Below are 23,107 nucleotides of genomic sequence, written 5' to 3'. Positions count from 1 at the left end.
ATTGATATAAATGGAGTTAAACATATACATACATACACAACCTTGTATTCTGGAGAGTCTCCAACCAACCCTTTGATTCAACACCATGAATACTGGGGAGGGAAATTTGTCATTTGCAGTTTCCAAGCGGCAGGCACAAATTACCAATCATGAGGTTTTCTCTGCTCATGCTCAGAAACTGGGAGGAAACAGAACCATTCATTTGTTGTAGAGTTCTCAAAGCCTCCTGCCCATTTTCAACTTACCAGTTACATATTAAAGAGAGTGACCTCAAATTTTGAGCCTGTATCACCATGTTTCATCAGCTCCAAGGAAATGTTGGTGTATACTTGGCTCTTACCTTATCCTTTTCATGAGGAAGGAGTGACACTGGAGGCAGACAGGAAAGAGACTCACAACTCTCTTTCCCATCAGCATTGATGGCTGCTTTAGTGTTGAGTTGGTACAAAGGTCCATCTTTAAGGAGTCTGCCGTGGCCAACAGCACGCTTGACAGCCAGTCGCAATTGCTGGTGAAAAATGGAAGTGCCACTACCTCCAAACAATGTAGACACATCCTTCTGACCTTTCAAAAAGCGTTCAATATTCTTCAAGGATGAACCACTGGACTCTGCCAAGCCCTCAATTGCCCGTTTGATCAGTTTATTCCAGTCCACGTTTGGCTTACCATCCAACTTTCCATGGTTTCGAGGTTTAGGAAGTGCTATTCTCCCAGGATTATCAGGATCCTTGTAGGAATTGAGACCTTTGTTGGAGACTTTTAATATAGTTCCATCTTTAACACTCAATTCTAGTTGTTCCAGAACAGTTTTACGGTCCAAACCATGGGATGAAGACACTGCATTGCATATCCTCTCCTCTGAAGGGCGCTGTTTTTGCTTCTTCACCTTTTTGATCGCCTCCAAAATCCACTCCGTATACAGCGGGTTAGCGAGTTTTACCATGGTGAAGAATTCTGTATATCCATAGAGTCGTTATCCTTTATCCCGATGCTGAATAAGTTTCACACCGTGGGAAAACAGATTTTTGGAGGATGGGAACCAGTTAACCATAGCATACACGTTTTTGGAGCTGAATTACTCTGTTTCTCAAACATTAATATTTTTAAACTGAAAGTAGAAAAATGATATATTCTGTTAGGAATTTCTTCATGCTTTCAATAAATCCATCAACAGCTCCAGAGCAAGGTTTTCACGAAGTTGTAAAGAACTCAGCACTTCTCACCTCAGCTTTGGATTTCCAATCTCACATCAGCAAAACTGGAACATTAAATCTGAAAGAAAATGAGAAAATAGTCACACCCACAAAGAAAGTCACAAGTGTCCCATTCCAGTTTGTATATTCACAAATATACAAGAATATTGTAAGTTCTTCTAATCTATCACTGAAGTTTTGAAGCACATTTTATAACAATACTGAAGTAACATTTAGGCTATGTCTTCACTTAAAAACAAAGTTTGGATTTTACATTGAGACAGCTAACAATGTAAAATCCTACTGGAGATAAAGCACTGTAGTTTCTGCCTGGATGTAGCTAGTCAACATAACTCCCAGGTGGGAGATATAGGGTTGACCTCAGTTAGCTACATCAAGGTAAAAACTACCTGGTGCCTTACCTCCATTACAATTTTATATCATGACAGCTATCCTGATGCAATAAACGCACCTAATTTTGCAGTGAAGACATAGCCTTAACCTGAGACTTCAATACAAAGTAACTAAAGGATTCTGACTGCCACAGGCAGATGGTACTTTTTGCCTCTTGCATTGACATTCAAGGAGTTGTGAACAGTTTATTGCAAACATCACCATTTTTATAGGTGAGATTTTATAAGTTCCAAGTTAGTCAACATATTACCTCTAGCTCTTCCTTCCCGTACCCTGCTTTCTAGTAACTGTTAGAGAATCTGTCAGTAACAAAGGATTTTAAAACACCAAAATTAGATCATCTACACTGTCCCCCACATACAGGTTTAAGTTTAATAATTAGGTAGAAGTTTAGAACCTCTGCCTAAAACAAAATCTACACAGAAGGAAAATAGTATTTAAATAAGGGTTGTATTACCACTATAACAGACATAAGGGTAGGTATGACCACACATACACCTGTCTGCACTTTTCTGTTTAAACTGTACCTGGCAGGGGATGCCCCGAGCCACCCCGTACATGGACCCCCAGGGAAGGGGACCCTGCGATCTGCCATCAGGACATTTCACTGTCCTTGAACACTCTTAATAGTGAGGCCAGGCTGAGGCTGGTGTCTCACAGGGGTGATGGCCCCAGTGCCAGAGGTCACTCACTCATTCTCCAGCTGCATCACAAGTACCCCTGCACCTGTCACAGCCGCTCCCCACCCATGCTATGGGGTGGGCCACAGTACAGAAGTGCCCACGGGATGGCGCCCCCGGCCGGACACCCCGGACTCTGTCCCGGGGAATCAGGGCACCGACCCCAGCGGCAGACGGCACCCCGGGGGCACGGCGCTGCCCTCCCCCTAGTAATGGGCAGTCCAGCCCGGACCAGTGTTCCCGCATCGCCGGGCCCGCCGGAGCCGCGCCACCAGGAGCCGCAGTCGGAGGCCGACTCAGCCCAAGCGCCGCGGCCCGCGCCGCCGGCCTCATCCGCGGCCTCCCGTGGGCGCCGCCTGCTCGGCTGCTGGGCTGGAGCGCGCTGCGGGGGAGCGCGGCGGCCGGGCCCGGGCTTGGCGCAGAGCGGCGGCGGGGCCGGAACAGGCCGCGGGGCCTGGAGCACCCAGCGGGCCTCCCGCTCCCTCGGGCGGCAGGGCCCGGCCAGCCGCCGGCCCCCGGCCCCCGCGGCGCCGGGCACCCGAGCCAAGAGCGGCCGAGACGACGCCACTTACCGGGGCCTGCGAGAGACGCAAACCGCGAGCCGGAGGCCGGACGGCGGCGAAGCCCCAAACTGACACGGCGGCCATCTTGGGTCCGGAGCGCTGCGGCGGGGGGAGGGGGCGATGGAGGGGAATCGCCTGCGGCGGGAGGGGGATTCGCCGAGAGAATAGCCTGGCTGCGCGGGGTCGGGGAGCCGCCGGGGTGCCGGGCCGAGAGCAGCGCGCCTGAGGGGAGCGAGCGGGCCAGCCGGAGGAGGGAAGGAGCTGGGGGAGGGGTTGTGAGGGGCTGGGGAGTGGTCTGGGGGGAAGAGGGGTTTGGGGAGAAGGGTCTAGGGGAGGGTAGAGGGGGATGGGGAGGGGCGGGGGGTTTGGAGGGGAGGAGGGGGTCTGTGGGGGACGGGGGGGTGGGGAGGGGTTTATTTATGGGGGAATGGAGGGGGTTGGGGAAAGGGCTGTGGGAGGGATGGAAAGGCTTGGGTGGTGGTTGGGGGGATGGAAGAGTTTGGGGAGAGGATGAACAAGCAGGAGGAGTGATAGGGGTGGATGGGGTTTGAGGAAGGGTTGACAGGAATGGGGCAGGGGATAGATAACTGGAGGGAGGGATGGGGGGTTAGAGGGAGAGGGGATAAGGAATCATGTGTGATCTGATAATTAGCGGGACTGGAGGACCCCCGCAGTGATCTAGGCCCAGTACTAGACAGGGATGGTAAAATGGACAAGTGTTCAATAAATATTTCTGTCCTGTATTTGTAAAGAAGTGGCATGGCATATCCATATCTTACAATATTAAAGAAATACTTTCTATTTCAACAGTAACTGTGGAGGATGCCAAACAGCATCCGCTAAAATTGGAGCTCGTCTACACTTGAAATGGTACAGCGGCACAGCCGCAGTGCTTCAGTGTAGACACTCACTTCTGCAACAGGAGAGGTTCTCCTGTCACTATAGTTAATCCACTTCCCCCAGGAGATGGTAGCCAGATCGGCAGAAGAATCTTTCAATTGATTTAGTGCTGGTCTACTCCAGGGGTTAGGTCCGCTTAACTACATCACTCAGGGGTGTGGATTTTTCACACCCCTGAGCGACGTAGCTGGGTTGACTTAACTTTGTATAGACCTGACCTTAAACTTTTAAAATATGTAGGAGTGGGGCCATGTTTACACTACAAACTTACACAAGTGATGTTGGCATAAAGCTGTCACAGTTAGTATGGCACTTGTATTCATGCATACTTGGCTTCTTGTGTCAGCGCTGTGCATATTCACCAGGAGTGCTTGTGTCAATGCACAGTGCAGTGCTCCATGGGTCGGTATCCCAGTGCGCAACCTGACACCATCCAGCACACTGTCTTTTGGAAAGTTTTGGCAATACATTGTGGGGCAGAAAGGAGTTGTTCAGGGGTGACTGGTAGCAAGGGGTTAACCTCCCGCCATGCAACTGTCTCCGTCTCATAATGTCACTTATATCCCATACTTTTCAGACCTTTTTTAAAAATCCCACAAAGCCACACAGCCTTTCTCGCTGTCAGCCATCTCTGACGGACTCTCCACTATTGTCATAAGCATTACAAGGACAGGACATGCATTCCTCCAGTATTTGTAGAGCTGCAAGAAGAACTGAATGAGCAGGTAACATGGTGAGTTATTGGAGGACAAGCTGCTGCGGGACATAGAAAGAAACAATTCAAGGTTGTTGATGGCATTCACAGAGCAGCTGCTGCGGCTGGAGCACTGCACCTGCATGGGATTGTATTGTAATACAGGTTTGGGATGAGGAGCATTGGCTGTAGAACTTTCAAATGCACAAGGTCCCATTTCTGGATGTGAGTGCCGAGCTCGCCCCAGGACTCCAGTGCCGGGACACTAAAATGAGAGTTGCACTGGCAGTAGAGAAGCTAGTGGCAATTGCACTGTGGAAACTCGCAGAGCTGGATTGCTACCAGTCATTGGGAAATCATTTTGGAGATGGAAAATCCACTGTGGGGTCTGTTGTCATGCAAGTGTGCAGGGCCATTAATCATCTCCTGCTATGTAGGACTGTGACTCTCGGCAATGTGCAGGACGTAGTGGATGGATTTTCAGCAGTGAGGTTCCCAAACTGCGGTGGAGCAATAGACAGCACACACATCCCTATTTTGGTACCAGACCACCTTGCCACAGAGTATATCAACAGAAAGGGCTACTTTTTTATGGTTATGCAAGCATTGGTGGATCGCTGGGGTTGCTTCACTGACGTCAATTTTAGCCAGTCAGGGAAGGTCCATGATGCTCATATCTTTAAGAACACAGGACTGTTCAGAAAGCTACAAACAGAGACTTTCTTGCTCAAATGGCAAATTAACTACGGTGATGTTGAATTGCCAATAGTGATCCTGGAGGACCCAGCCTACCCCTTGCCCCCGGCTCATGAAGCTGTAGACCAACCACCTTGATAGCGCCAAGGAAAGAGTCGACCACCAGCTCAGGAGGTGCAGAATGACAGTTGAATGTGCTTTTGGTAAATTGAAGGTACACTGATGTTGTTTACTCACAAAAATGGATCTCGATGAAAAACAAATCCCAATGGTTCTTCCTTCCTGCTGTGTCCTGCACATTTGTGAAGCAAAGGGGGAAAAGTTGCCACCAGGATGGATGGTTGAGGTGGAGCGGCTGTCTGCTGAGTTTGAACAGCCAGACACAAGGGCTATTAGAAAAGCTCAATGCAGATCTATACGGTTCAGGGAGGCTTTGAAAGAGCTCTTTAATGGTAAGCCACAGTAATGCATTTTGTTGTACTGTGCTCTACCTGGCCCTTCTCTTTTGGGGCGTGTTAGGAATTATGTGGTGTACATTTATGAATATAATGCTGTTAATTCACCTATGAATTTTTTTATGCTTGCTGTACATTTAGGATTTTTACACCGTTACTGGTCATATGAGTTATGTCATACCTGTACAGTAACAAGTGGGTGCTTTCAGAACTGCTAGGCATTCCGCAGCTTATGCTGTGAACTAATAAAGATTAATTTCCAAATAATAGAATTTTATTCAGTAACAAAACCAGTGCAAAGAAAAGTTTGTGCAGTTTAAAAACAAATACATTAAAAACTTAATACATTAATGGAAGGGACCTTAACAAAGGGAAAAAATATTCATGCCATTTTACCTATACATATAGCAACCATCACTTTCACAGGTCAATGCCTGTGAAGCTGTGATTGTCCTTAATGTCCATGGTGTGGAATGGTAGGGGTAGATATGTGGCCCCTGATATCAGGTGGAATGTTGAGGGCGCTTTAGGGAGATGCTGTAATAAGTTCTCCATGGACTGCTATAGGAGGTGAACCTATGATTGTTGAACCTGTAGGTCCACAAGAGTCTGCAGCATCTGTGTTTGCTGCCGGATAAGCTCCATTACATCCTGGTGCATCTCCCTCTCCTTTTACTGCTGAAATTCCTGGTCCTTTCTCTTGTCTGCTCTTTCCTTCTCCAGGTTGTTTGCAGTGTTCACCCTCCAGGCCCTGTGCTCACAGTCTGATGCAGCATGGGCTTGCAGGATTGCACTGAACATGTCATCCCAAATTGTCTTATTTTTTCTCCTTATCTGACTCCCCTTCCCACAGGTGTGGAAGGGGAACCCCTTAAGGCCGCAACAGCAGCAGCTACAGATAAAACATACAGAGATACCATTGTCAATATAGTCACAACAGAAAGTAAAAGTTAAGATTCAGAGCTCCCTTCCCTTGCTCCTCTAAAGATTTAAACAAGACATGCTTATTGACACTTCTGCTTCAGAATGCTTGTGCACGTCCCCACTCACAGCACCAGTTGTGGTGAGTATAGCTTACCAGGAGTAAGGGAAATGAGGAGGGAATTGTTTAGTTGCATGCTACTATGAGTACTAAGCAGTGGCACTGAATACTGGCACTGAATACTGGCATCATTTTCCACAGGCAGAGTTAATTTTAGCTGATAACTCACTCCTGAGTGTAACAAAGGCATAGAGAATACAGCTGCTGCTGGCATCCCGAAGCTGCCTGGGCCTGTATGCTGCTAGCCTGTATACTACAATGGTGCCTGCCGAAGTTGCAGCTAACTAACATGGGAAAGTGTCCTACCCTTGAGGAAGAAGTAATGCTGCCATCCCTAGAAACCTTCAGGAGAGGATTGCAGAGTACCTCTATGAACATTTCATCAAAATCTCTCAGGAGGATTCAAGGGACCACCCCCATGTACACAGGTGAGAGGGGGCCATGCAGAGCAGTTTGTTTGTTTGTTTGTTTGAATGAATGAATGAATGATATATGTATGTAGCAGAATGTACAGATAATGCTACATCTCTTTGTTGTACCACTACCTCTTCTAGCACAAGTAAATTAATGAAAAGTTGATAGGTGTGTCCTGTTTTGGGCAGGGCAGCGGGCAAAGTCAGCGGAAGGCTCAGCCTACCCAAACTGCCTTCGTGGCCCCACCCACACTCCACCCCCAGGCTTCCTCCAGCTTCCCACTGCACTCTGCTGCGGCTCTTCCTTTCCCTGTGGCTCGGGCCCTGGGCCAGTGGCACCAGAACCAGGGGATCATAGCCCTCCTACTTTTTGAAAATGGATGGGCCTGGCCCTACCACTTTTCGCCAGGGCTGACCCCGCCCCTCTCTCCTCTTCTTCCTCGAGGCCTCACCCCATGGCCAGGCCAGTGTGGAGCCTGGCCGGGGAGCCCCGGCAGCTGTGGGGAGCCACCGTGGACCCTCCACCTGCTCAGGGTGTGGGGAGCTGAGAGCAGTCCGCAGCCCACGTCCCCACTCTCCAGCCACCCAGGGCAGGAGGAGGGTCCACGACTCCATGCTGGCTCCCCACATCTGCCCACGCGGCTCTCCCTGACCTGGCTCCGGCCAGGGGGAGGGCCTCGGAGCTACAGCCTGGCCTTGGTAAGAGTTGCGTGGGCAGCTGTGAGGAGCCACGGAGTAGTGGACCCTCCACCTTCCCCAGGCGGGCAGGGAATCCGGGGGGCAGGGACACAGGCCAGGGGCTGCTTGGGCCCCTCACACTGCGGGCAGGTAGAGAGTCCGCCACAGCTCCCCAAACCTTGCAGCGTGGCTCTTATCATGGCCGGGCTGCGGCTCCAAGGCCCCCCACTCCGGCTGGAGCTCTGGGGAGAGCTGCGTGGGCAGTGGTGGGAAGCCTGAGTCCTTCCACCTGCCCTGGGCGGGGGGCCTGGGATATGGGCAGGGAGCTGCCTTCGCCTCCACCTTGGGTAGGGGCTCCCAGCTCCCCCCAGTTTTGGGAGGGCTCCAGTGCCCTTGCTACCTCTGAGGCTAGTGGGGGCTGGCCTGCAGCCAGGTACTGCGGGTGGCTGGAAATGCTGCTCATGCTGCCTGCCCTGTGCTGTCCGGCCCCCCTCACACTCTGGGGCGGGAGAGCCGCGTTGCCTGCCCACCATGCTGGGGGCCTGCACTCAGCTGTCTGCCGCTCCAGGGCTGGGGGTGACCCTATGGGCTCTGGCGGGGTAAGGGGCTTGGGGGGGGGCAGGGCCCCGGGGAGAGGGAGGCGGGCTGCCGGGGGCTAGCTTTCCCAAGCCCACGGTTCACCCACCACCCATGTTTTGGGGTGCCATCAATACATCATTGTAATGGGAAATACAAATACACATTACTTAAGATTTCTTACGCTGCATTGGGCTCACCCATGCTTTATTGTTGGGACTGATTGGACTGCGGTGGAGTCTCAGATAGGTCCTGGCTCACAACATAACTGAGCCTCTCCAGTCACATGTTTTCCTCTTCCTCCTCTTCTCTATCTCTTTCTTGTCCTCGCTGTTCACACCAATGGCCTGTGACTCGGCTTCTTGGAGGTATCCACGGTGGTGTGCAGTGTAGTGGTGGGATCTCCACCCAGTTTGGCATGTAAAAATGGTAGGTCTGTGGCTTGGTATCGGATTGACTGTTGGCCTCCTTGGCCCTTGTGCTTTGCCTGCCACAGTTCCTTCACTTTCACGTGGCACTGCTGCTGGTCCCTATTATACCCTTTCTTCTGCAACCTCTGTCCCTTCTGTGCAGGCTGCTTGTATGATGTCCACGCTTCTGTAGCTGGTCCATAGCTGTGCTTGCACAGCCTCTTGTCCCCTCAGGCCCAGGAGATCCAATATCTTCTGTGTACGCCAAGCCAGAGCATTTCTAGAGTGTGTATCTGGCCTGGTCAGCTTGGCGATTGCACATAACGCTGGAGAGCTGCTAGATGTGCTCACCAAGCTGGACAATCATGAAAAGGCATTTCAAAAATTTGCAGGTCTTTAAAGTGAGGGAGGCCTCCTGGTCTCTCACACCGAACATTGGAGTTCACAGTTGTGACCAGAGCGGTCAGTGGCAGGCATTGTGAAACAGCTGCTGGTGGACTGTTAGGGTCGACATAAGTAACACAACAGCTATACTCATACTCACGCTGCATTGACCTCAGTGTGTCAACCGTGGCTCCATGCCATTTGGGGAAGTGGTGTCACTGCATTGCTATAACGGGGCACTTACATCAGTGGGAAACAAATTTAAGTGTAGACACATGCACAGCTAGATTAACACAAGGCAGTGTGTGTTGACCTAATTTTGTAGTGTAAACCAGGATTGGATGACTTGCACCCAAGAGTTTTAAAAGTATTGGCCAAGGAGCTCTCTGTGGGCTGGTCTACACTGTGAATTTACATCAGCATTGCTATGTTTCTCCTGCGTATGAAAAATCCACACCCCTGAGAGACATAGCTATGCGGATCTAACCACCAGTGTAGACCGTACTAGGTTGACAGAAGAATTCTTCCTAGCTACCACTTCTTGGGGATGTGAATTACCTATACCGATAAGAGAATCCTTACCTAGTGATGTGGTGGATTCTCCAGTACTTGAAGTTTTTAAATCAAGATTGAATGTCTTTCTAAAAAAGATGCTGTAGCTCAGCTGGAAGATATGGGCTTGATGCAGGAATTACTGGGTGAAATTCTGTGGTATGCAGGAAGTCAGAATGGTTCCTTCAGGACTTAAAATCTATGAATTAAGGGCTGCATGTCATACATGCACAAGGAGGCACAGTTAAAGTTGCACTTGCAACTTTAATTTGGCATTTTCTGGCTTCTGAATGCTGAACTGGTGTAGAATTTTTAAACTATAGTAAAGCCTAATTTAGCTTGGGCGGCACCTCTATCTAGCCTATACCAGTTTTGTTGATTGAGGATTCCCTTCTATTTTTAGTGGGTTTCTTCCATGGAATGGTTTATAGCTAATTTCAAAAATATATCCCCTAAAATTGCTATAAAGTTATTCTCTTGACTCTTTAATTAATTTACCTAGAATCTCTTGGCAGGAGGAGCTGAATGCATGAGATCACTAAGATGAACACTGACATCTCTTAGTTTCTTGCATGATGGAAGATATGCAGTTCAAATGAATGCAGTTCCACTCTTCTTAATTTAGATCAATGTGCAGCAAGTCAGGACTTGTCTACGCTGCGAATTCTACAGGGCCATCACTATGTTGCTGTAACCCCATAGTGTAGATGTGGACTACAGTAGCAGAAAGTTTTTTTCCGTCACTGTAGAAACTTCACCTCTCTTATTTAATTTAGCATGTGTATAATAATCTAGCCAAGCGATGGCATCTTCAGTGGCGTGATGCATAGGTGCCGACTCTGTGGGTACTCTGGGGCTGGAGCACCCACGGGGAAAAATTAGTGGGTGCTCTGCACCCACCAGCAGCCAAGCTCCCCACCCCACTCCCCCTGCCTCACCTTGCCTCCGCCTCCTCCCCTGAGCATGCCGCATCTCCGCTTCTCCCTCCCTCCCTCCCTCCCCGCGCTTGCTGCCGCCAAACAGCTGTAGCAAGCTCTGGGAGGGAGGGGATAGGAGCGGGAACGTGGCACGGTCAGGGGAGGAGGCAGGGAAGAGGCGGGACCAGGACGGGGATTTGGGGAAGGAGTTGAATAGGGGCAGGGAGGGGGCGGAGTTAGGGTGGGGACTTTGGGGAAGGGATTGGAATGGGGGTGGGCAGGGGTGGAGTTGGGGTACGTCCGGGGAGAGGGGTTGAGCACCCACCGGTGCCAGAAGAAGTCAGCGCCTATGGCATGATGCAGTAGGCCATCGCTGAACTTAGTCAGCGGGCATTCATCGACGATGTGCGTCATCGTCTGTGTTGCACCACAGCTGCACAAAGAGCTGTCATGAAGGCCCCAGCGATACTGGTTGGCTGCAAAGAGACCTTGCCTGGTCCGGAACCTGTTCAACAGGGACCATTGGCGATGGGGCAGGTCAAAACCAGGTGGAAACATTGTGGGGTTGGCAGCAAGGGACTGGTTGGGGATTATAACAGATATCCATTCCTCTAGCCAGAGTGTTTCTGCCCTAACATCCTGCCGTGGCAGATGAGACCATAATGGGCAACATGACAGCAAACACGCAGCTAGTGGTTTAAAAAGATCATTATGCAGCAGCAGGCTTGAGTTGGCACATACTTTCTCCACTAACTTGCCAGTGGCAGCCTCTTGTCTGATAGGAGGAGGAGCAATATTGCTCAGAACTGGAAGCCATGGGAGTGGAGTCGGATGCAGGGTGCCGGAGATGATACGCATGGCGGCATGTAACTGCGTATCCACCAGTTAGGTGTGTGATGATCGACTCCAAACTGGTGCACAGTACTCCACCACCGAATACGAGGTGGAAAGAGCTAACGTCCGCAAAGTTGGAGCACGAGTACCCCATGACGAACCTGCCAGTTTGCTAAGACGATTGTTGCACTGTTTTCTTCAGGTGGGTATGGTAACGCAGTGTGTGGTCTAAGGTCACACCTAGATAGACTGGTTCTACTTCATGCTTCACCTTCTGACCATTCAGATAAACTTTCAATTCTCGGGTGGCGCTGGAGTGGTGAAGATGGAACAAACCGGAGACTGTTTTTACCTCTCTGAGCAAGGGTAACTAGGTCGACGAAAGCATTCTTCCATTGCCCTAGCTGCATCTACACCAGGGGTGTGCTCGGCATAGCTATGGTGCTCAGAAGTGTGGATTTTTCAGACCCTCAGCAGCCTTGCTGTGCCAGCCTAAGTTTTAAGTGCAGCCCAGGCCTCAGTCTTTTTGTTGCAGTGGGTGTAAAAGAGTACGGCCTGTTCTACAGTTAACTTTTAAGTCGACACAGGTAGGACACTTAGAGGTGTGAAAAATTCACACCCTTAGCATCATAGTTAAGCTGATCTACCCACCAATCTAGACATAGCTAGATCGACAGAGGAATTTCTCTGCCAATCTAGCTACCACTTCCCTGGGAAGTGGATTACTTACATGGATGGAAAAACCCTTTCCGTTGCTGTAGGAAGCATCTACACTATGGCACTACAGTGGTGTAGCTGCAGCACTGTAGCACCCATAGTGTAGATGTGGCCTAAGAGTCACAATAGGGCATGTTTTGGGAATGCTCTCTAGCTCAGATATTTTGGGACTCTAATTTGTGTTGAGTTTCTGACATCTCATCATCCTTCCCCCCCACCCCCGAAAAGGTAATACACTACAAGCTTTTGTGTGTTACCAGAAAGACAAGCCTTCTGTCCTGGAAAGACTCAGGATCTGTATACAAACTTAGGTCTCAAAGGTAGTGGGGCTCTGTGTGAGTACAAGGGCTCTTCTTCATGGCTCTAATTGCAAGATTGGGGCTTGGTTCTTCTCAGCGCTGCACCTCTATGATGCTGAACCAGCACGTGTAAGATTTGAGGAAAATCTCATTTTCCAGGATTAAGGATATTCACTCTAGATAATGTCGTTTGCCTTTGCAAGTTTGATCTGCTTTTTTGTTTTGCATTGCATGTACTGTATGGTCTCATTCCCTGTGTTATTCACAGTTCCTTAGAAAGTTGAGTTTGCTTTAGATCTGACTTTTGGTTTGTATCCTTAGGCAAACATAATTTTATCTATACAGTGTTATAGGCAGTTTTCTGATTGTGATCAATAACTTGCAGGACAGGTGTCTTCTGTAGTTTTGGGTGGACCTTCTTGTATTTAAATGTATATTTTAATAAAAGCAAGAATAGGTTTGTCCTATTATTGTAAGCTGTTTTGAGACAGGGAATTAGTAAAGTAAACTTGTGGCTTTTTCTAATTTTCTTTCCATTTAATGTCTTGAATTCAGAAACTTCTCTTTTGGGGCAAGAGGAAGTTGTTTAACATTAACCACAATAATTTATCCAAGTTAAAAGGGACTGTTTGGGTGAGTTACTATTTATTATTTGCATTATGGTACTGCCTCAGGAGCAACCGAGAACAAGTTCTCATTGTGCTAGGCACTGTAGAGAGTACTAGACAGTCCCTGCCCTGAAGGGTTTTCAGTCTAAATTGACATCACAGGCAAAGGTTAGGGGAAAAGACCAAACTCACAAGCAGAGTGATGGTTTGCAAATGTCATGCTGGTGTCAAGATTGTTTTGTGGGGATCTGATGGGTTGTTGTTTAATTCTTTGGGGGAATTGTTATGGGATTAACTAAATGGAAACACAGCGGACAGGCGAAGGCAGGGAGGGGAGCATGCAGGGCAGGCAGAAGAGACAGAAGGGGGCAGAGGTTGTTGGAGTAAGCAGCTGAAGGGCAGAGTCCGAAAGCAGAAAGGAGTCTGACATCCGTGTCCACAAGTCCCTGTTCCAGCGACTTCTGCATCTGCTCCTGCAGGCTTAAGAATTTCTCGGCCTCCTCCCTTTCCTCTCCCCTCCCCGCTCCAAGCTGGCTCCTTCCTGCAGTTTCTTTTCCCCCAAACCCACATGGCTCAGGTGTGGGGGTGCTGCACAGGTCCTGTGGTCCCAGAGCTGTAATGATGAATATGAGAAAGATAATGAAGAGGAGGATAATTTCCAGGAGTTGAAGGTAAGGAAAGTGAAACTGAAAGGATTGAACACACAGACGTGAAACTGAATGATGCCTTCCTCTGATTACGTTAGGTTGGACTTACTAGTATCAAATTAGAAAATGTTCAAAGTGATACAATTAAAATAAGGAATTTTTTCAGAAGTCAAATACTGCCTGTTCTCCCCCTCGCCCCACTTTCCATTTTTACAGCACAAGCTGACAGTTACACCAGCAAGATCATTGCATATGGCATGCTGCAGATAATAAAAAGTTGTTTTACCCATTGAGATAATGTACACTTTGGCAACATCATTTCTCAAATGCCCAGTCCTTTGGCTGTGGCTGCACCGATCTTTCACTGGGCTGTGCACTTCTTAACTCAGCTGTGGCTTTTTGCTGACTTTTGATTCCTCAGGCTCTTCCTATACTAGCCAACAACACTCTGAATTCAGCGCTGGAAGCATCTTTCACTGGATTCTTCTCCTTTTAGTTTCTCCTTTAGGTTTATAGTAAAATTCTCAGCAATCCTGGGAAGAGCTTTTATTTAGTTTAGAATGAAATATGGTCTCCACTTTGACAGCTCAGAAGCAGTCAAGCTGCGTTTCTGCAGCAGTAAACAGTTGTGTAACTGCAAATTGCTCTTCACAGGTACTAGCAGGACACCAGAACATTCTTGGAAAAGTTTGAATTTCAGAGTAGTGTCCCAACTGATCCAGGTGTCTCTCAAAGGCCAGAAGAGCTTACAGGATCTTTTCAAGGTATCTTACATAATAATTTTATGATTTAGTTTTCCATAACTCCTTGGAAGCTTGAAACGGAAATCTATTTCCTTGACAAAAACTGTTCTGTTGTGTGCTCATTAGTTTACTGTAGGGTTGCTTATGAGTTGGCATGAGAACTTGTGCAGATAAAAGATGTACAATTCTTTTTTTTTTTTAAATGCAGAAAGAATAACAATATTTTGGAAATAGATGAATGGAAAATAGTAATACTAACATTGCTTTTCTTTGCCTGGGCAGGACTCTTAACTTTTTTTTTAAACAATAAAATAATTAATCTTGGGAAAGAAGAGTCCATGATTTTTCATGACAAAGTTATAGAGAAGAAAAGACCTGTACAGAGCTGTTTACAGAGTTTCCTGCTGTATTTTCTGTTTGGCACGGCTCTGTAGCAGGCTTAGCCAATGCAGGAAAACTTGTTTCTTTTAAAAAGGAAAAAGTATTGTGATAACAAATATCCCATTTGTTTAGGGGTTTACCCAAACCAAACAAATGGTATTTATTTAATAGTAATTTTTATAATAATAATATGCATGGCATCATTAATGCCACAAATATTATGGTGATTAAAAATAACATGCATTACTATCCATTCCTTGTTGTTTTTCAGCCGTTTTCACCTGGTAATAATGTTGCTTTTATTCACATATATCCTTATGTTGAATATCAAATGTTTACGATTTCTCCCTCAAATAAAATCTACTAGTATAAACATATTATCTATTAGGATCAATTAACATCCAACTCTCTCAAAATCCATGTAAAGGTGAGATCTGTGCAGACATAGAGTTCTCAACCCATTGACCCACAGCTGTGCTATATTAGAGGCATATTGATGATCTGGCATATAAATTGGCTCTTTCTTCTTCCTACTCCAGAGAGCTCTTTTTAGCCACAGATCCCAAATAGTTTACAGCCTTAAACAGAGACACAAGCTCTACTCAAGGATCACTTCACCCAAAACTGACATGTATCTGCGTTGGGGTCAAAGGCAGCTGCTGTCTGACAGTACACGCTAACACTACATAACCGTTTTGGAGAGGAAGTGAAGGGGAATCCTGTATCCAACTGCAGAGGGGGCATTTAGGAAGGCTGGATGTAGTTCCTAAGCTGGAAGTTGGCCAGGCCATCTGGGTTAACATCCATAATGTTATAAAAAGCGTCACAGGATCTTTAATGTTCACGAATGGTCAGGACCTTAATGTATAATAGAAAATATAAATATACTATAATAAATAATACATCTTTATTTTTAATCTCTCCTTGCTGAAGGATTCTGGATGTTGTACAATGAATAAACTAAGAGCAATTAATAAGCTTTAGGACATTGGCTCATCTTCATTGCTTCAGGACTGGCCAGTTCCTTAGGGGTTGGGGAGGCCTGTGTGGTCTTTGTACTAGGAAAGGGATGAGGGAGAACCGTTCATTTTGGTTTTCCTGGACAAGGTTAGTTAGGTTACTGTGAAAATGTCAAAGTCTGGAAGGAAAGGCTGAAATTTCTGACCATTCTAGAGATGAAAAACCACTGCGGAAAAGATGGCCTTCTGCATTCAGCTCACAATCACAAAGTCTGTAGACTAACTCATAATATTTGGGGCAGACTTCATCAATACAGATAAGACCCTTTCAAACTGCAGAGACTCTCAGTTTTATCCAATAGAGAGCAGAAGATAAAAGCCCTAATGATCCCAATTAGACACACTGATTTAATTATGTTTGGGAAAAATCATGAACTTTTTACAGTTTGTTACAATGCGGTTATGTGGCCATGTCTGTGACATTTCATGCTTTTTTCTAGAGTTCATTTACCTTTTGGCCTTTTGTCATAACAATGCCTCGGTATTCCCAAATGCCCAGCACGGCTGTTGACTTGTGCAGAAAATAGGGAATGGTTAGAGCTGCCAAGTTTTGTACAGTTCCATGTGAGACTTTTTATGCAAATGATTTAATTAGCTAAATTGTATATCATCTTTGGCTTTAAAAAATTGTGTAGATTTAGTGCTGATGAAAGGCATTGGCTTGGTCTTCTATTCAGCTAAAGCGGAACAGCAGGGCAGGCTTTCCACAAACACTACCCATCCAGCATGCCTCACCCCTGATCTTGGGGAAGGGGAAAGGACTTTCCTGCAGAGATAGTAGGGATAGTTCTTAAAAGGGAGTCATATATGTATTCTCAGACAAAAAAAAAAAAAAACCTACATGAAGGTGGAACTGAGTTTGAGAATACATATTAGTAAATTAAGAGTAAAAATATAACTAATGGGGATATTATATTTATCCCCAAATGAAGCATAATAAATCCACAAAATTCCTAGTTAAGGTTACACTTGAAAGAAATCCAAAGATGCAAAGATAAGAAATGTTATGTGCAGTGTAGTTGTAGCCATGTCAGTCCCAGGATATTAGAGAGATAAGGTGTGTGAGGTCATATCTTTTCTTGGACCAGATTCTCTCGCCAACAGAAGTTGGTCCAATAAAATATGTTACCTCACTTACCTTGTCTCTCTCGGGTAAGAAATGCACAATTAAGGCCTGGTCTACATTAGGAATTTACAATGGTATAGCTATGTCTCTCAGGGAAATCCATACCCCTGAGAGACATCGCTATACCAACCTAACCTCCAGTGTAGACCAGCACTAGGTCAACGGAACAGTTCTTTCATTGACCTAGCTACTGCCTCTTGGGGAGGCCTACAATGATGGGAGGACTTCTCCCATCAGCATGGGTGGTATTTACACTGAAGAGCTACAGCTGCAGCAGTGCCACTGCAGCCTTTTACATGTAGACAAGTCCTGATGAATTCAAACAGCATTCATTGTCAAAGGCAGAGATGAACATAATTTGTTGGGGAAACGTCAACATAGGTTTTGTAAAGGGAAATCATGACTCACCAATCTACTAGAATTCTTTGAGGGGGGTCAACAAGCATGGACAAGGAGAATCCAGTGGATTTAGTGTACTTTGATTTTCAGAAAGCCTTTGACAAGGTCCATCACCAAATGCTCTTAAACAAACTAAGCTGTCATGGGATAAGAGGGAAGGTCCTCCCATGGATTGGTAACTCGTTAAAAGATAGGAAACAAAGGGTTGGAATAAATGGTTAGTTTTCAGAATGGAGAGAGGTAAATAGTGGTGTCCCCCAGGGGTCTGTACTGGGACCAGTCTTAGTCAACATATTCATAAATGATCTGGAAAAAAGGGGTAAACAGTGAGGTGGCAAAACTTGCAGATGATACAAAACTACTCAAGATAATTAAGTCCCAATCAGACTGCAAAGAGCTACAAAAGGTTTTCACAAAACTGGGTGACTGGGCAACAAAATGGCAGATGAAATTTAATGCTGATAAATGCAAACTAATGCACATTGGAAAACATAATCCCAACTATATGTAACCCTTCTGCCCGTCAGAGTTGGCAGCAACAAGGGCCGGTTTCAATATCTAGGGGATCCATTCCAATAACACAATGCAAACCGGCTCGAGCCCCCACCCAGTGACCTGGGACAAATATATACCACCCCCACTGGGCGCCTCCAAGAGGCAATACTTCCCCTCTCGCAAGCACATAGTCTGAGTGTAGCAAAAAGCCTTTTAATAACAGAGAGAAACAATGTGGCATTATGTTGGGGAAACACCACCAGCAGGATTCATAACACAACCCATGAGCAAAAAAAACCCACCCCAAGCAAATTGGGGCATGCCCTTTTCCCTTAGGTTCTTGAGTCCAGCATCCCCAAATCACCCAAAGTCCCAAAAGTCCAATGACCCAAAAATCTCTGTCCCTGGTCAGGGCAGCCCCAGAGTTTTCAAAAGTTTATCTGCAGAGCTTTACCTCCCAACCCGGGTGGAGATGGGACGGGGGTAAGAGGCACCTTACATGATCTGAAGCTGACCGCTCCATAGTTTCACTCCGCTCCGCCAGCCGCCCCACAAACTCCTTCGCTCAGCTGTGCTCCGCTCCGCCAGCCGCCCACGAACTCCTTCGCTCAGCTCCATGGCCCACAAGCAGCTCCTGCCATCCACAAACTGCTCCGCGTCGAACTGCTTCACCAGCCTGTCCATAAGGCACTCTAGCCATCCCGCAAACTGCTCCACAATATATCGTCAGGCTCTCCCACTACTTAACACAACGCTCAGTGATTTCAGCTCTTAGGTGAATTCAGCTTGTTGTAGGGGAGCCCCAGTGCTGGTGCACTGTTAGCCCAAAGTGAGGTCACCAGCCTATAACTAGACTTCTAATGAAATCAAAATTAGCTCTGATATTCCACAGTGGAGAGAGGAGGAAGTGCAATTAGCATGTAAGGCCCTCACCAAGGGGCCCATATCACCAAACATTAATACTTGTCCCCAGCCTCTCTCAATTCACAGAGTTTTGGAACCCATGACCCTTGCCTAGTGAGTGCTACTTAATTGATGGTGAATCCCTCCATCATAACAAAAGGCCACATACAGTTCCAAGCACAGTTCCCATAATCAGGGTAATAACAATTTATTCTTCCTGCCCCAATAACAGAGACATTGGGGATCCCACAGCAGCCAAAGTGACCATTTGGGCAGCTATGGTCTCATTCTAGGCTTGGTGGGTGTGCCTATGCAAATGAGATCAGCCCCTGAAGTTCTTTTCCACAACTTGCCACACCTCACCACCAGATGTCAGGGTGGAGCTCATCCTGACACTGCTTACATCTATGTATAAAATGATGAGGTCTAAATTAGCTGTTACCACTCAAGAAAGAGATCTCAGAATTATTGTGAATAGTTCTCTGAAGACATCCACTCAATGTGCAGCGATAGTCAAAAAAGCGAACAGAATGTTGGGAATCATTAAGAAAGGGATAGATAATAAAACTGAAAATATCATAATGCCTCTGGATAAATACATGGTGTGCCCACATCTTGAATACTGAGTGCAGATATGGTCACCACATCTCAAAAAAGATATATTGGAATTGGAAAAGGTTCAGAAAGAGGCAACAAAAATTATTAGGGGTATGGAATGACTTCTGTATAAGGAGAGATTAATAAAACTGGGACTTTTCATCTTGGAAAAGAGATGACTAAGGGGTGATATGATAGAGGTCTATAAAATTATGACTGGTGTGGAAAAAGTAAATAAGTGTTATTTACTCCTCAGAACATGAGAGCTAGGGTTCACCAAATAAAATAATAGGCAGCAGGTTTAAAACAAAAGGAAGTATTTTTTCATACAACGCACCGTCAACCTGTGGAACTCCTTGCCAGAGGATGTTGTGAAGGTGAAGACTATAACAGGTTTCAAAAAAGAAATAGATATGTTCATGGAGGATAGGTCCATCAAAGGCTTTTAGCCAGGATGGGCAGGGATGGTGTCCCTATCCTCAGTTTGCCAGAAGCTGGGAATGAGCGAAGGGATGAATCACTTGATGATTACCTGTTCTGTTCATTCCCTCAGGGGCATCTGGCATTGGCAACTGTTAGAAGACAGGATACTGTGCTAGATGGACCTTTGGTCTGACCCAGTATGGCCGTTCTGATATTCTTATGTTCTTAACTCTGCCCTGTAGTGGTGTCATGTGGAAAACATAGGGTTATAATTAAGGGATTTTAGTTCTTGTGGTCCTAGATTAAGATTAAAATGATTTTGATACTTTTCTCACCTTGTGGTATATTCAAATTCTACAGAATTTAAATTTTCATTTAAAAATATGTAGCTCTTATGGTTGCAAAGAGAACCTTCCAAATGTGAAACAAGTAACTAGATTCAATATTTTCTTCGTGGGTCTTCACACAACATGAAAAAACTACTCTGGGAAATGCAAACTGCCTTGCTCCCTTAATCTCAATATGGTGATAACTTTAAAGGCCAATGATGACATTTTAAGTGTCTGCATTAACTACTTAATTGTTTATAAGTTTAGTGGTGGAATGGGGAAGAGGGAGGAAATTGGGCGTTACTGCAGGGAAGGAAGTGCAGAAGGCAAAAAAGAGGAGAGACAGAGTGGGCACAATTTGCAGTGGTATCACGGAGAGCTGTCAGAAAGCGACCATAAAACTACTGTAAATACCTCCCAATGGGTGTAGAGTTCCTATATCCTAGCTATCAGACTCAGAGGTCCATGTTTCTGCCATGTATACCTGGAATACACCTCTCATTAAGGAAGCCATTTGGCATGTCATTTAAATTTATTCTGCATGTTATTTGGAATATATTTAAGGCAGAGTTAGGATACTGGTGATAAAACAGCAGTATAATAATGAGAAGCTTTTGTATAATAGCAGTATAATGATGAGAAGTTGCTCCTCAGGGCAGAGGCACATATTATCTACTGAACAGCTCCGTGTACGTCTTTGGTGCTATATTAAGTATAATTAAATGTTGTTGTGATACAGTAACAACTCCTTTCATTGATATGGTGCTCCAACAGCTCACCATGTGTGCATGTTGCATTGCAGAGGGTCACAGTCATTGGACTAATTTAGAAGCCTCATTGATAAAGGGTGACTTATATTCTGGATTTACAAAGGAAAAGAAAGAAATATTCCTGGCATCTCCAACTCTAGAGCCGAAATGGGGAAAAAAGCAGCTGACATCACCATAAGGAGGGAGAAATGATCTTCAGACGGACAGGTAACAAAGGGCTGTGTGTGTTTATGTATAATTAACTGACCTGCACAGTGAAGCAGGTAGGTGTTACTCTGCTGCATATATTGCATGTAAGCAGCTCATTCAGAAGGCCAGAAAGGGTGCCCTTCTTAAACCAGTATGTTGTAAGAGAAAGACAGTACCCAGGGATTTCCAAAAGTAAAGGCTACTTGAACACACTTGATTAATTGCTTTTGGAAAATGACAATGAGAACAGACAGTAGTGAAGCAGCAAAATAAAAGGCTATCTAATATTAGCAACTGAATTACTCAATTGCATAACAAGTGACTTAGTAACAGAGATGAGAGAATTATAGTAAATGGTTACAGAACAGGTAGCAGAGGAGTGACAAATAACATGTTGCAGGCATTGCTGTTGGGCCCAGTTTTGCTCACAATATATCAATGACACAGAAAAGGGAATATGCAAGGAGTGCAAATTTGCTGAAGACATAACTAGGAAGGCCAGCTGGTACCATAGAGCAGGGCATTGGATTGAAAGGCACTAAATGGGGACTGGAGCTGACAAGAGACTTTTGCGTTTTAATGTAGAAAAATATAATAATATAATAGGGATAGGACTGAAAAGGACAAAGTGGATTCTGCCCTAAATTATCCCTATCAACAAGGCACTGATTAGAAGAAGGGTCTGGAGAACAATGATAACAGAAAACTAAACTTAGCAGCTCAGCCAACAAGAAATCAAAGCACAAAAAGGAGAGAGTGATAGAGGGATAAGGCAGAAATGAGAAAGGGTCACAGGGTCAGCGAGACCAAACCTGGAGTGCTGGACACAGTTCAGGGTTCCATATAGCAAAGAGGATACTGAACATTACTCTTGTTTCTAGTAGTGCTCACGCTATGCTAGGCACACCCCCAAGAGAGCAGTGAGGGTGCTAAAATTCTCAGAGGGTACATACATAAGCCAAAGTTAGAGGAAAGGGTTTGTATTCCCTGGAAGAGAAGAGGGTATGACTGAGGGATAGCCATTTTTGAAGGATGGAGGGAATGTGAGTGTCAGAAATGCATTTGTCGGGGTAACAGGCTGAGAAAGAAAAGGGCATAAACTAAAGCTAAGAAATGTGTGAGTACTAGTTGCCAAAATCTGTTTAATGAGCGGTAAAATGATGTGTTCCTTTCTGCTACTTGTCTCTGATTGAAAACGGATTAATTCAACATATATTTAAACATAGCATAATCAAATCATAGAAGAAAACACGTGAATCGTCATTTACATTTTATCCATACCCTTTTTTCTATATTTTTGTTTTGTTGCCAGTGCTAGAAACCCAATTGCTAATCTAGGGTCATTCAGATTTCACCATCAAGGGCCACGTTATCAATTGCCAGGAACATGAGAGAGACAGGTAATTTGCATCTATATACTTTTACAACTAAAAAGTAAATGTACTCTAGTATTTGTGTTTTTATCTTCCTGAGTAGATTAACAGAAATTTCTTCCTGGCTGAGTTTACCTGCAATGGAAAAACAAAACCGTTCTTAGAAGGGAAAAGCAGAAATGAGATTTGGCCTAATAGAATTTGTAGTGTCCATGAATGTACCTCCAAGCTCCTTTATTGCAACTCATATCTAGGAATGAAGCTTCACATCTGGAAAATCATCAACCAGTACAAAATGCAGTTGTCTTCTTAGTGAACACATCACCCCAGTGTTCCTTCCTCTGTATTTGGTCCTCACTGAATAGAGTCTATTTCAAGGTATCGGTTCAGATATTCAAAACCATCCATGCAAATGGCGCTGGCTACCCAAGATGTCCACAGTGTCCACAGTGATGACCTCCCACAACAGATGCTTTCCACAAAAACAATGAAACTGTTGACCAATAGTAGGAGGCTCATGAGTGTGAGGGACAGAACTTTCACAGCAGCCAGATGTACACGATGAAACTCACTTCTGCAAGAGATGAGTGACACCAAGCCTCACCCTATTCAGAACTAAGATCTTGTCTACAAGAAAGTTGTACCAATGTAATTAAGTTGGTTTCTAAATGTAAATCTCATCTCTTCA

At 45.7% G+C, this 23,107-nt stretch overlaps 1 protein-coding gene and 1 long non-coding RNA gene across 5 annotated transcripts in view; one reads left to right on the top strand and one right to left on the bottom strand.

The window, feature by feature from the left end:
- KAT6A (lysine acetyltransferase 6A) overlaps positions 1-2,952 on the bottom strand; it is an 80,159-nt gene extending 77,207 nt beyond the window's left edge. The window contains exons 1-2 of the mRNA XM_084614930.1: positions 2,860-2,952; positions 341-1,272 (exon numbers count right to left, since the gene is read on the bottom strand). Coding sequence (XP_084471056.1) covers positions 341-943 — 603 coding nt within the window. The 5' untranslated portion in view covers positions 944-1,272; positions 2,860-2,952. The remainder of the gene's footprint in view (positions 1-340; positions 1,273-2,859) is intronic.
- Positions 2,953-3,495: 543 nt separating this feature from the next.
- Positions 3,496-23,107, top strand: LOC311513430. Of its 4 annotated transcripts, XR_014709724.1 has the most exons (8): positions 3,496-5,592; positions 6,449-6,658; positions 6,779-7,065; positions 11,335-11,603; positions 14,327-14,436; positions 20,890-21,064; positions 22,359-22,446; positions 22,523-23,107. It is a non-coding gene; the product is annotated as an uncharacterized lncRNA (long non-coding RNA). The 4 variants fall into 4 exon arrangements; XR_014709725.1 differs by having other exon boundaries at positions 11,329-11,603; positions 22,359-23,107; XR_014709722.1 differs by lacking the exon at positions 6,449-6,658 and having other exon boundaries at positions 22,359-23,107.

Source organism: Lepidochelys olivacea, assembly GCF_965140295.1.
Source record: "Lepidochelys olivacea isolate rLepOli2 genome assembly, chromosome: 26".
Taxonomy (NCBI): Eukaryota; Metazoa; Chordata; order Testudines; family Cheloniidae; genus Lepidochelys; species Lepidochelys olivacea.
This window is presented reverse-complemented; position numbering and strand designations above follow the sequence as displayed.